General features: G+C 56.0%; 2 protein-coding genes across 2 annotated transcripts; one reads left to right on the top strand and one right to left on the bottom strand.

Moving 5' to 3' along the window:
* Positions 1-2,622: 2,622 nt before the first annotated feature.
* On the bottom strand, positions 2,623-3,941 carry D7B24_001853 (uncharacterized protein; the record flags this gene model as incomplete). The annotated part of the gene is made up of 5 exons (XM_028636072.1): positions 2,623-2,648; positions 2,716-2,833; positions 2,887-2,967; positions 3,029-3,596; positions 3,868-3,941. The coding sequence occupies 5 exons, from the start codon at positions 3,939-3,941 to the stop codon at positions 2,623-2,625; spliced, it is 867 nt and encodes a 288-aa protein (XP_028497834.1).
* An 8,838-nt stretch (positions 3,942-12,779) lies between these two features.
* D7B24_001852 (uncharacterized protein) lies at positions 12,780-13,859 on the top strand (the record flags this gene model as incomplete). Its single annotated transcript, XM_028636071.1, has 2 exons — positions 12,780-12,920; positions 12,981-13,859. 2 exons carry the CDS (start codon positions 12,780-12,782, stop codon positions 13,857-13,859), a joined length of 1,020 nt encoding a protein of 339 aa, XP_028497833.1.
* Positions 13,860-14,544: the final 685 nt, after the last annotated feature.

Here is a 14,544-nt window from a genome sequence, read left to right as displayed (position 1 = left end):
GGCCCCCTCGGAGAACACAACTGGGAGGTGCCCATCCTACCAACCCATCCAGTCCAGCTCTGGGGCGCGGAAAGACGCTAACGAGCAAAATGGGCAAAAGAAGGGGGGGCATCGGCGGCCTGGTGGACTGCAGTGCCAATGGTGATGTGCACTGGGGGACGTCTTTTGCTGGAGTTTTTGCCCCTTTCGGGAATGGCGCGAGATGGGCCCGGGGCGAAGACGGGCACCCTGGCTTGGTGACTAGGGCCAGGGGGCGGTAACACACCTAAGGTAACCGACTGCACAGCGTCCTCGCCGCTTTGCTCTGGCCGTTGTGAGCCACACTTTAGACGAGCCCCATACCGTACACGTACAGTACAGTTTTGTGCAATGTTGCGTGACACTTGTGGGGAAAATGCGCCCACTCCAGTCGTGTCAGAGGGCTGTAGCTATCCGTCAAGGACGCCATCGCTGTTGCGGGTTGCAGCGCGTCGCGTGCCATCGCCGTCAATTAGATGGAAAGCAACACGCCGCAGTGTTCTGTACATGCAATTGAAGAATCAGCATGAGGCATTGCTTCCAGGTAGTCATCCGCGTGCAATGGCAGCACGAACACGCTGTTCTTTCACAGCAATGCTTCGTCTGTCGGAAAAGACCAACAACACTGCTCCATCAAAGTACTGACCACCAGAGCGCAAATACAGATATGTATATGTATCCGCTTGGTCACTGATACTACTATATCCTATATCTATGCCTTTCTTCAAATTTGAGTTTGTCTCCCCGATCCCAATGGTCTCCACTTGTCAATGTTTTCGCACGTTCCAGGCCCATTGGATCCGATGGTAAGCAGCGGGTACTTTTTCAGGCTTTTTTCTGTGTAACCGTTCTGTCGATCCTTCGATTCAATTATATACAGAAGAGATGAGTACCCACGTGTGCTTTCCTAGTACAGCGTTTCAGTGCTTAGGATGCCTTCATTGTCCACCTACCATCGCCTCCTTGGCCCTGGCCACCTGGGTGTATCTGTCAGAGCTAATAACAATGATCCTACAGGCCTCACAGCCGAGCTTTCGCCCGTAACAGATTCATCTAAATATTTTGTTATCCCAGTACAACCTCAGAAGGATTCCAACAAATCTGGTCAAAGGTAGCCAGAAAGGGCAACACCCAGCCGCAGAGCGCGTCTCTGCTTGGGCTAAGATGTACGGCGAATTCTGTAGCATATAAAGCATTTAAGCTATCGCCTGGATATCCGCCAGCGTTGGAGGAAGTCTGTCCCCAGGCCTATTGTGAGCCCGCATGGCGTCTCGCATGAAACCTCGAAACTCACCAGCCAAGTCAATGTTTTCTCCCTGAGGAGACCGCCCCGCGAATGGCAGCCAAGCTGTCCGTTTCTCGATGCAATCGGCACCATGGAAGACGGAACAAAACCTGAGCACAAAGACCGTCATCCGACACCTCTACCTAGTAAACGCCGGCATACAGACCGTGTCCAACCGATTTGATCTTTCAAAACGGTAACCAACAAGCTCCATGCGCAGGCCCTTACACTGATGTCTACATCAACGCGGCTCTACGCATCAGGGCCTCCACACCCGCCGTTGGGCCACCGTAACGTTGAAACGGCAGGACGATGCAGATCCAGTGGAGACCAGCACTTATGCACGTGTGGCTGGTGGAAGTTATGCATGCCAGGCCAGCCAACCCAATTTCCCCAGTCTGGTTCCTGTCTGATGAGTGGCGTCTCGTCAGCGCGCGGGATTGGCTGCGGCTAGGCAGGGCGAACAGCGAATCCGACACACAATGCCGTCAACCGACCTAGTCGGCAACCCGGACAATGGAACGTCAAGTTCGTGCCTGTCAGCCCAAGTCAGCCCAGGGACATGGGCGAACAGGCGTATCTGCATGGCCGTGAGCGAGCCAGATTCTTCTCAAAGAAGCAGATATATGTATCCGCAGGCTCACCGGTCTCTCCACAAAACGCACACTGTAGCGCAATTCCACACATGCCAGACGAGACGGGTACAGGCATTGGCATCACACATTTAATATGCCCGTCACAAGGTGTAGCTACAGCAATAGAATATCGCAAATCATTAAGGGTATAAGCTCCTTGAATCGAAAGTTCGCCTCCCTCCACCATCACGACAATAGCCCAACCTGCACCCGTGAAAGAAAAACAACAAAAATGATCAGCAGCCCGACCACGCGAGACCGCCTACGGTCAAAGAAGACCGTTGGCAGACTCGAATTGATGGAGGCACCGAAACACGATTCCAGCCCCGGCCACAGCCCGTGGCCTGCCCATTCACGCCATCCGACCCAGACCTCGAGAGAAACAAGCATGACATGGTCGTGCCAAATAAGCAAAAGAAAGCAACAATATCCCTGATGAAAGACCCATCCATCATCGAGACGGAGAGTGGTGGAGCCAGGCCGACAGGAGCCAAGCCGAAGCGTTGGATTCGCTACCGCGAAACACACAAGTCCGACACTCCAAACGAACAGCCGGAAACCTTTGTACCCTCAGATTCCAACGAGTGTGTGCTACAGCGTAGCAACAGACGCCATGACTGCCATGTCGGGTAGGCGCAGTCTTGAGGCCCTGACCGACCCCGATCTTCTGAAGGCCGTAACAGTTTACCGTGTGTTCTTCGCGCCGAGATCTACCGGCGAATGGCTTAGTATGTTGAAGTTCTCAAGGCTTTTTGTTAATGCCAAGCTGAGGCATACCTGGGAAGTGCTCTTTGGCGTATTGCTCGCAGGCCTTGGCCGGCTTGCCGACCTTCTGCCCAATGACCTTCCACTTGTTGCTCTCGTACTCCTTGATGGCGTTGAGGAGAGCTTGACTCTGCTGACAGTTAGCTATGCGCGGAGCGAGACGTCAGCATGTGCATAACAAACCTCGTCCTCGGCAAACTCGGCGTAGTGCATGTCCTTGTACCAGTGCTTCTTGACACTGCCCTCGGTGCGAGTGGGGAAGGTCTAGAAGTACACACGGTCAGTGCCTGGATGGCAAACTTTACTCGGGTGGACTGTTACAAACCTTGGCAATCTCAGCCCAGCTGTTGCCGGCGTCTCGCATCTGCTTGAGGCGCTGCTCCTCCGCGGGCGTCCATGGTGTGTTTGTCCTGCTCTTCTTCGCGGGGGGAGGCTGCACGGGCGCAGCACCAGCGTCATCGGAGGCCGCCGGGGGAGCTGCAGCGGCGGGTGGCACGGGCGCGGTCGCCGGCGCGGGGGCTGGCGTGGGAATTGTAGCAGCGGGAACCGGGGGGGTAGCTGTCACGGCTGGCGAAGCTGTTGAGGGTGCCGGCCTCTTGCGCTGGCGACTGGGGGCCGGCGTTGCGACAGCAGGTTGGGGCTGCTGAGTGGCAGGTTGAGCTTGTGACGGAGGCTGCTGCTGGGCAGGCTGCTGCTGGGGCACACCCATGGGAGGCTGTCCGGGAGTAGCATGGTGCTGCTGCTGTTGGTGCTGTTGATGCTGCTGTTGCTGGTGCTGCTGGTGCTGCGCGGCAGGACTGCCTTGAGGAGGACCATATTGAAATTGGCGCTGGTCCCGATGTTGCATATCAGGCTGCTGCTGGGTTTGCTGCGCCTGATAAGGATGTTGGGAGCTGAAACACAGAGGGCAGTCAGCAAGCAGTCCCAGGACGAGGCTCACGAAAAGCTCGGCGCATTGGGGTGGTTATTGATCTAAGTGCTTTTATGTGAGAGCCCTCAAGCCGGTGGTCAGGATGTTTGGCAGTGAAGGGAGCCGACCATGCTATGCAGCTTAGAGATGTGGATGGGATAGCAGCCCTTGAGAGGATGCTGCACAGGACGTGAAAGGCGCCCAGTTGAGTAGATAGGTTGAAATGAGACTCGCAGTAAATGGGTTGTACTTACTGGATCTCGTTCGGCTGATGAGTGGAGTTGGAGTAGATGTACTCCGGCACGGGGCCGACTTGCCACTGCTGCATTTTCTGGAGGGTAGGTGATCAGCTTTGGGTACACAGGTGAATAAAACACGCGAGACGCGCAACGCGCAGGCTAGCTGTGACAAGTTGATGCAGGATGGCTGGGGTGTGTAGCCGTTGATTGTACACCAATATGACGAATTCTCACAGAAGTGCGAAGACGATGAATCACACTCGAGGCTCGACGATTGACTTTACTCAGTGACAATCGGCCAACAACAAGTCATTGGCGTGCGAGACCTAGGTGGTGGTGTGTGGGTGTGTGTGTGTGTGTGTGTGCGTGTGCGTCGCGATGACGCGGGTCGGGACGCGACTCAATCCACCCATTGACCCCAGCCGTGAAAATGCTTTCAGACCCCATGTTGTGGTACCCGCGACAAATGTGTTCCGACGTAAACCGGTACGTGCCAGTCGCGTCTGGGGATTTCGGGCTGGGGAAGGGGGGGGGGGGAGGGACCAGGAGGTTGCGGACGGGGATTTCAGGTCGAGTGACGAAGGAAGCGATGAATGAGAGACATGAGGTACTTACGGGTGATGTAGCGTGGGCTTGTGGTTGAGGGTTGATGTGGTATCGAAGTGCCAGGGACGAAGGTATCTCTCTCCTCGACCGAGTGACAATAGAACTAGGCCTCGCGTGTTTTTGGAGAGGACCAAGGTATCTCGGTGCACGTACCAAAAATGGCGCCTGAACGTGGGCGAGACGAGGGGGGCACTGATCGGTAGGGTAAAGGCAGGTAGTAGGGTAGGGTACTTCGGAGCGATGTAAGAGGGAGAAGATTGGAGGTAACGAAAAGATACTCGCGCGAAGGGTGGATCAAGGTGGTGGCTGGCGTGTGCGCGCTTCAAGTATCCGTACTTTGGGACCTCTGGGGCCTCTAGGACCTTCGGGGCTTGGGGGAGGGACGAAGAGGCGAGCAAGCCGGAGCCGGGGGTGTGAGAGGGAAAAAAATGGAGACCTTGAGACCTTGGGGATTTTGGAGGTGCCAGGAATGCTTGTTGGCCAAGTCGCAACGGGCTTGATTGGGGCGGCGGCAGCAATTGGAATCAGGAAAATGTAATGTGTGAACAGGTCCAACTGCAGATGCGCGATCGGTGTTGAGGCCCGTGCCGTCGGATTATTTTTCCCTTTGCCGTCGGCCAGGTTCAGCAGAGGTCAGAGTGGTGGCAGGAGCAGTAGAAGCAAGCAATGTTGGTGCTGCCGAGAAGTGGTGGGCGCTTCGTGCGGGATGATGTGATGATGATGATGCGGGCTGGCGTCTCACGGGTCAACAAGGGAAGCAGGGCAGGCTCGTAGGGATTAGATGCGACCGAAACAAGCGCGCGCGCCTGGGCGTGTGTGTATGTGTGTCGAGACGCGCGGTCTTGATGCTTTGCGATGAGAGAACGAGAGACGATGCTGATGATTCGAAGCAATGTCGTCGTCTTGGGACAAGAAAGCTTCCTCAAGGCAAGAATGGTGGGCGATGTACAGCGTGGGATTAGGGTGGCGGGAAGTGAGGGGCCCTTTGGTTCGTAAGGAAGGTAGGTAGGAGGTGGAGGTGTACCTATGAGCAGTGTGTGTACTCGCCCTTCGTGTTCTTGGTGGGTTTGCCCTGCGTTGACGCAAGCAGCCTGTCGGCGACCAAGTGCTGTCAACTGATGCTCGACGCGATCAATTGAAGAAGCGCGCAACAGTGCAGAGACGTCGAAAACCCTGGGCGCTGATGACTGAACCGCCTTACGAGTACTTCGTGATGTGCAACGGTGCTGTGGACCGGGACAGGCGATGGGGTGGATTGAGGTGACGTCCGTGAAGGGACCAGTACTGTAGACCCTGGAGATAGCGACTATGTACCTCAGGTCGAAGTAACTTCCTGGTGATGTTTTGGAGAGGAGGGGGGCGGGGGTCGAGCGGTGGATGGGGGGAGGGGGGCAATAGAGGAGGTCCAAAGTGGGTGAAGGAGGAAAATTGTTAAGGCGAACGCTGGAGGCGCCAAACCACTTTGTGAGCAATGAGCGGAGAGAGACGAGGGAGGGGGGGGGGCCTGCTCGGGGCCGAGGAAGGCCCAAGCTCCCTCCAAGCTTGCCAGGTTGCACCAGTACCTTTGGCCTGTACCTTGGTCGGCGCCCAGTCTGGAGAGCTGCTGCCGACAGCTGTCGTCATACCCCCGACGTAGCCGGCCAGGTACATTGTTGTCCGTGGCTTAACCGACAGCACTGGAACCCAGCGTCTTCTTCGCAATTATGCGCCTTGAATACTTGGCACTCAAACCAGCCGGCATCTGCCGGAGTGACAAACGAAACAACCCGTGTCGGTACGCCTGCACAGACCGCTGGTGATCACTGGGCAAGAGGGCTTAGCATGCGGGGATCTTCTAGCACTGCCAGCTGTCAGCCACCTTTTGACCCCTCCCCACACGCCCGGCACGCCGAGCCATTCAGTTTTCGCGTGCCCTGATTTCTGATCTGACCGACTCGAACGAATGAGTGATGACCACAGGGAAGTAAGCCGGGACTCGACGGCCTGTTGGCTGGCGAAAAGTCTATCGGGAGTCGCTTTTTCAATGCTGTGGCGCACAAATCGCATCATCGCGTATCGTCGTCAAAAAAGAATGTTCAGCTTTGAGCTGTTGACGACGGTGAGGTCGTCATTCGCTTCGGACAGGTACTCGAGAGCTCCCAGGGTCTGCCAGGCGCGACCCTAGCACCTCGTACCCGCGAAGCCCGGGTTTTGCACCGCTGGTCAGCGGTACCTTCAATGGTGGGCACTGTGACTTTGCTGCCCAGTCTTCCCAGGTACCTCATTTCAACACCCTGGAAGGTCCCTGCCAACCAGGTACGTAGAACGATCCACCTCTACCCTGAATGGAAGCTCCCGTATGATCGGTGGTGCTATAGCTGCTGTCGTCTCAGCTTCGCTAACTAATAGAAGGAGGATTCAAAGTCTCGCCTGCTGCGCACATCTTTCGTCAGGATCAAGGCTTACGTGCCTGGACCTGGAACTAGGCCGAACGTTGCTTCAGCCCTACCATCAGCCACCAACCATCACCTCTTGAGTATGGCTAGCGGGATGCTGTGTGAGCGTGGAAGCATCTTCCTCTGAAGTGCGGCAAACCAAGAATCCAGCTTGTCAACCACGGTGCGCTTCATCACAAACAGGTAGCGAGACAGAGTGTTTTTTTCCTTAGTACACCACTGTTCAACGCAGCAGCCTCGCAACCTGGTACTCTGAGAGGGGACTGGGCGTCAAATGATGCATTGGCCAAACCTGGTCGGACGAAGACCCATTCCCGCCATCATTTTCATGATCTAGGAACTCCATGCGTTGGCAACATGCTGCCAAACATCGTGATAACAGCGCACGAGTCCGTTGACCACCGCTTGTCAAGGAGTAACACATGCTCCCTTATCCAGGCAGGGGCGGAAAAGTGTCAGGAGCGATCTTTTCGCCCGTTCGGCCAGGAATCGACCGAATGCAACGCTCGCCAAAGGACACGCGTGTCGCACCAGGCAAAGATATAGGCAGTTCGTCCCGTCAGCGACCTTGGCAACGGAGAATATGAGCACACCGCCGCCATTTCTTCATCAAGTTGACGTTCCCCCGAAATTGGCCAGCAGACCTTGTGACGTACCCGAAGCCAAACCTCAGACGCCGGTTGCACGACAGGGGTGTAATTTCATGCGTGGCCTGCGAGTGCGGTCGCAGGGGCGGATGCGAAACCTCAACCCATGAAACCGTGTAAGTCGCAAAGATCTGACGCGGATGGATGGGACGCGTTTGATCGCGGCGCTTCACCACGGATGAATCCTCCTCTTCTTCCCTCTTGGCCCACATTGAACGTAGGTACTCTTGAGTGTGGGCGCACACACATTCTCTTAGGTCATTCTTCAAGTAGACGGCCCTGTTGACGATGACTTCTGCAGATCTACCGAACGCAGAAGTGAGATGACGGGATTCATGCATCGCCTCTCTAGCGCCCATTCGCTTTTCATGTGCGCCTGTCATTTGTGAGATTACGACGAGAATGCGCCTCAGGCTGACGAGCTTGGCCCTTTTCATCGGTTCTGGTGCACATCGTGTATCGTAATGGGACCACATTCTATCGAAGAACATGAACAATCCACTCGGTGATGCTTGCGGCTGTCATGGCGAGCCTCGAGACGCACCGGTGATCCAAACAACTAATCCAAGCTTGAGCGGTTACACAACACCACAAATGTGGCGAAGAAGCCATCAACACCAAACCATGCGTGTGGGACTCTACATAATGCCTTATTTGGAGGTGAGGCTGTGTCTTAGAGGCACCACAATGGTAGAGAGTTTACTTATGAAGCAACCTTCAGAGCCGAAATGGGCCGGGACGGCCAAGTTATGGTTTGTGCTCGGGCACTATGAGTGCCGGAACCTGTAATTTCGGGAAGGACGAACCGTTCTTTGTCTCTTTCATAGGGTCCTTTCAGGTCGGGTGTCGAGAGACGACAGCGGCGCCTAGATCAGACGAGGGAGACATAGCGCGTCTGTCAAAAGGGTGTGGGAACTAAAGTATGTACGGTAGCGGTGGGTTTCCCCGACTCTGGCAGATGCCGATCGTGGGCGGCGCCCAAGAGATCCAAGAATGAACAGGTCGAAAGTGATATGCACACGCTTGGTGGAGGATCGCTCAACACCAACAACTGGGGAGGGGAGGGGCCTTGGTGCGCGCCCCCGCATCGGTGGTGAACTCGCCGCTCCGGGGCTCTGAGCTTCCTGTCGATCATCCGCTCCGGCATGATCGAGTACCCCATGTTGCTCGTTTGGCGAGACCACAGCAAGAACACAGCTGTCACGAGGTGCATAGTTGATCCTAGGCGGGAGTGTTACGATTGCATGGTGGTGATTAGCTCCGGATGGTGGAGGATCACCAGAGATTGCCATGTGCAAACCATGGGGCGACCACAGTGGTTCGCACGCGTGTAATTCCCTCAGTCAGTGCAACGGATGAGGCACTAGCCGCTGCAGAACGGGAGGTCTGACGTGCAAGAGGGCCGGCGAGTGCATGAACTGACAAGAGGCCAGTCGCAGCGGGACAGTAGCTGTCTGGAATCGATTGGCAAGCAGCATGGAAGGACGGACTGGGAGGCAATGTGTAAGGCTCGCGATGGACCATACCATCTCGATATGCTGTGGCTGGGGCGATGACATGTTTGTCTGTGGTTGATTGCTGGCGCTGCTGGTTTCCTGACGATCACTTTGATTAGGCCTCCACACGGATCATTCGGATTCGGAAGAGAGGACTCGGAGAATCCAGGCAGTGGGAGATTCGCATCGTGTGCTTTGGCCAGAATGTTGACATTGCGGCGGCGGAAGAATATGCAAGGCGAGATAGGCGACGGAGAAAGGGGAGGGGGGAAGAGGGGGGAGGCAGAGGGAACAAAGAGGGAAAGCAAGGTGTCCCAACAGCGTAAGCAGGACAGAAAGAAAATCACCGAGATGGCCAGTCATGGACGAAAGAAACAAAACTCGCGTTTCCCGTGGGAGGGGATGCCTCTGCAACGACAGAGATGTTTCTTCCCAGAGTGACTGAAAGAGGGTCTCTCGTGCAGACAAACACCAAGGTTCAAGGGGACAAGGGTAAAGGCGGGGCAAGGCACCTCAATGCGGAGGGCTGAGACCAGGCTTGAAATTGCACCAGGTCATTAGCGAGTTTCAAGCCCCCCCGGCCTTTTGCCATTTCGGCGCAGCAGAATCTCCTGAATAGCTGGCGAGGCGTTACGAAATCCGGTGGGCAATTCGGCTTCTGCAGGTGAGCCAGCTGAGGATGGCAACCTCATCTCGACGGAGGGGAGAAGAAACCTTGACGCGAACCTTGACGCGAGCCGAAGGTCTAGACTGGAGCCTGCATCAAAGCACAGCAGGGCCAGAAGGAAATGACCCCAAGGGCCACGACAACAGACAAACAAAGAGTCAAACAAGTCGGACAAGTCAAACGTATCCCCTCTCCCTTCATCATGCTGTAGCCCGCTGATCGGTGAGCCTGCGGTGGGGTGAAGGGGAGGGGAAATCGAGCTGAGGGGAGGGAAATGACGAGATGAGGGAAGAAGGAAACAGCCTCATGTTTCTGACATGGGATGTCAGTGTCACTCGTCGTTGGAGGGAGACATCAGACGACCAAACGTTCGGGACCCAACCCAATCTGGGGACTAGTAACTTACAGGATACGATGAATGAGGACAGGTCAAACGTCTGGCGGCGGTGAGGATCGTGGCTCTTGACGCATGCTGGAGCTTGTGCTCGTGCTTGTGCGCTCGTCCTGAACTGGGCTGAACCGGGTCGTGCTTGCTCGCAGCAAGGTCGGAGTGACATCCCGTTTTGGAGGCTCTTACAGCAGGTGGACCTGGTGCCCCTCTTAGCGTGAACTGTGCATAGGTATGGGCAGGCACCCAATACCAAAGAGGGAGATCAGGTTGGTACCTGCCTTGCCTTAGGTACCTAAGGTAAGGTAGGTAGGTAGGCAAGGAGGTAAGGTGGCAGGACAGGTACGGTACCTTGCAGTAGGTGGGTTCCATGGTAAGGTGCCCTGGCAGGGCAAGGGCAGGCTGCTCAGGGGAAATCTTGTTGGTCCCTGACGTTTGGGACAGCCCTCACCCACTGACACACAAGACCCAAGGCAAGCGCGACCCTGTAACTGGACAGGTTGCGCTGACACCCCCGCTGCCGTCAAAACGTCACACAGACATCTTCAGACGCCAGGGCGGCCTGTTCCAAGCCGTAAAGGTTCCAGACATCGAGGCCAACCTTCAACATCAGACGGATTATCCACACCCGATGACCTCGTACCTGAGCAGTACCGGCATGGTCCCTGGAGATGCATAGACGAGCCTGGTATCGGCCGAGTCACCTAGCCTTTCTTGCAGTGCATCCCCTTCTCGTCTCATCACGTCACCCACCGCCTTTACCATGGAAACATCTCGAGGCCTCAGAGATTGACGGACGTTCCTGGAAGGACCCGTCGAGAGACCCACGCAAAGAGTCAGTATCAAATGTCCAGTCAGCTGGGCGTTAAACGTAACTCGACGGAGAACTCCTTGCCTGCGGCCACGGTCGAGGCCCTTCACCATCCGTACTGTAGACTTTTCTTCCCTAGTGTTGCCCTGCCACCGCAGGGAGAGCCGTGACATCCCGGCCATGGGATGAGAAGAGAAACATGTTGAGAAATGGACGGACGCTCTGATCTGATACAATGCGAGCCCTTTTGTTGATACAGCTGACTAGATCTAGACCGGCAACACGGGCCCGAATTGCTTTGCAGCAGCATGCCGCACACGGCGAGAGCAAGTACAACACACAACGTTGATGATACTCGTCGACAATGAATGGGCCCTCCTTTGGAATTCAAGCGGCTCGGACGAGGCGAGCAGGCAAGGCCCTTCACCTGAATGGCGTGAGGCTCGACCAGGCCTTTCCTCTCGCTTTTGGCCACCACTCAATTTACAATGTCCGCGCCATCCCCAAACCGTTCTCAGATCCCTCTCGAGACGAAATTAGAGCCCGAGGCCGCTACCCATGACCATGCCGTACCCATGTTCTTGGCTCTCGCTGTGCAGTCTCGCGCGCGCAGGCTCCAGCCGAAGCTACCGATTGTGAGGCCCTGCTAGCTCGCCCGCTGCAACGCCTGTGCGGGCGACTGCTCATCAGTCACCTTTTCACGAACCCTGCCAGAGCAAGCGGCCGCCCGCGGGCAACGCAGAAAACGGACAGAGTACAGGAGGGGAAGCATAGAGAAATGTTCAGATGACCGTCGCTCGATCTACTCGATTTGACTCGACGAAACCAAATCCTCGACGTGTGGGTGTTGAAAAGGCGCACGACTGTTTGGCCCTCGACGTCAGCCAGATGGGATCCCCCCCCCAGTGACCCTGAATGCCCGTTTTGGAAACCGAGCCTCCCAAGGGGGCACAGGAACAGGTCAGCGCATCAGACCAGACATTATGCCTCTTGTCTTGTCGCATACACAGCAGCATTTCCGGGGTCTGCCACCCAGCCCAGCACCGTGGCCGACCTTCTGCGACATGCCTTGGCCTGACGGTGTGGGTGACCCCTGTACTGGATGTACGAGATTCCGAGCATCACCTTAACCCCCCCCCCCTCCCCAGGCCCCAAAACATTGAGCTCTACTGTCTCCGCCCTTGCCTCCAGTGGCCCTGCAGGACCTATTACTACTTACCCCCTCCCCCCCGTCTCGTTCCCTCTCCTCTCCTCTTGCTTCCTTTCTACAACCTCAACCCTAGGTTTTTTTCGTCATCGAAGCGCTGTTGCGTGTCCTTCCTTTCGTCTCCCGCAGCGGGCTTTACTTTCTTTCACTGTCCAACTGGCTTGGCTGCTCACACTCCTTTGGAAAAAGATTCTCATTCTTGGACACACTTTTATTCTACCTATCCGGTTTATTGCAAACAACGACAAACACCACGCAACTTACCATCACCACAACGAACATACAAACTTTGACTGCTTTTCTCTTCTCCTGGATCCCGGTTTATCCATTTCATTCTCCTCCGGCAGTGCCTAACCGCTACAACAAGAAGAATCATTGAGTCGCCTAGGCCGACCCTCGCCCATTCAACTGCTGTTTGAGAGACCCTTCACGTCCAAGAGACTGTGTGGTACACCAGATTCCCATTTTCACAAAGACGGCCTGTTTTAAGAACCTTGCCATTTTCGATTCGATCAGAGCAGCGAGAACTGTGATTCTCAGCGCCACCCCCAACTCTTCTACGACCTTTCCCACGACGACAACTTGGACATCAACCGACGGGTTTTCCTCTCATTCTTCCGAGCTGGATCCTCATCTACGTGGAGAGATACATAACCCCTCCATAGCCAATATGTCCCCCACCATGCAACTGGCACCTACGACCACCAGGTATACGCCTACCTCGGATGCCATGGACCGACACGACTACGGTGTCACCAAGACCCGTAAGGCAACCTCCACTGGCGGTGGCCGAGCATGGAGCGAGGATGAGGTGGGTTCTTAAACACCGTAGTTTATAGCCGAGTCGGACTAATAGTGATGTGATGTGTAGGAAGTCTACCTTCTTCAGACACGCCTCCAGAAAATGCCCTACAAGCACATTGCCGCGCACCTGAAAAAGACGGAGCTTGCTTGCCGCCTGCACTACCACCAGCTCAGCCACGGGAGCAACCGGCGTAAGCAGCGGGCCACTTCGGTGTCCTCCGGATCGTCGGCGAATCAGTCGCCCATCCTGCGCACGACCATGCCCTCGCCCATCCGTGAGCCTACTCCGCGCACAGTTACACCACCCGGCAGTGCGGGGAGCTACGGCCCATCCTCGCCTGCTCCTGTCCAGCTGCCTAGTATCCTGAACCACAGCACATCCCCCAGGCTTCCTGCCATCCTCCCAAAACCCGTCGCCATGACGCTGCCTCCGATAACCACATCACCTCCCCGGGGCTACCCCACTCCTCTTACAGAGCCCACCCCCAACAGCGCCGCCCATCCTTCCGCTACCTTCTCTCGCATGGCCAACAACCAGCCACTGACGCCGCCGCTGCGCCTCGACTGCTCGCCTCTGCCGCCTCTGCAGTCGGCCCTTAGCCACTCGACCGTCGATATGGGGCGTCTGCACGCCGTGTACGCTGCTCACCGCGGCTCGTTCTGGGCTGCCATCTCCAACGACTACGGCAACGGAGCGACGCCTGCAAGCCTCGAACAGGCCTGGAAAGCAGGCCTCTGCTGCCAGCAACACCCGGCCACAGCTCCTCTCAGCCCCTTGTCCAGCCCAGATAACCTGGAGCGGGATGCATACGGCCGGGTGCAACAAGATAAGACACGTATCGCAGCCATCCTCGGCATTGACGCCAACCCTCGATCGCCTCGTGAGCGTGAGATGGTCAGGAGGATGGAGGAGGAGAGGACGGGCACTGTTTCCACCAATGCGTGAATGCTTGGGACAGTACCACCAACTCGTACATCAAGCGACACCCGCTGAGGCTCGCCCGTCTTCTTCTTCGCCTTGTGTATTACATAGCCGCTTTCTTGTTCCCTTTTTTCTCTTTCTTTGTTTCTTGACCCAGTCCACGGTTGTTGCTCTTTTGGTTTCAGGGATGTACGCGAAACTCGACAAGTTTGGGATCAACCACTTGACGCTCGCACGGCCGCTTCTTGCGCTTTTCCTTTTATCATCCGACGACGATTTTGATTTACACGAACAACTCTCCTTCTCCATTCGCTTCACACATTTCTTTTCTTGTCCTGAGGGAAACTGAGCATTCGGAAAGGGATTGAAAAGGGGTGAAAGTGCTTGATGTATGCGGCGCACCGGGGGCAGCTTGTTGCCGACAGTCAGAGCTGCAAAAGGGAATACGGATTGCTCTGCCACGATGGTTTGGGAGCCGAGATGCTCCTTGGAGTGAGCTTTTCAAGCTTGGTCTGTCAGGGCCTGCCCAGCACGCGAGGTGACTCGGTCAGGAAGGGAGCGGGCAACTCCGGTGCGGCCGTCTTTTGAGATTTTGCTTGATTTCTTTCAACCACAACCCCGTTGCAACGGAGACGAAGTGACGAAAACCACACTCGCAAGACACGATCTGCGCTTCTGTACATTACATCATCCGGGCTGCGTTCTCGAG

Source organism: Verticillium nonalfalfae (genome assembly GCF_003724135.2).
Source record: "Verticillium nonalfalfae strain VnAa140/NRRL 66861 chromosome Unknown scaffold_14, whole genome shotgun sequence".
Lineage (NCBI taxonomy): Eukaryota > Fungi > Ascomycota > Sordariomycetes > Glomerellales > Plectosphaerellaceae > Verticillium > Verticillium nonalfalfae.
This window is presented reverse-complemented; position numbering and strand designations above follow the sequence as displayed.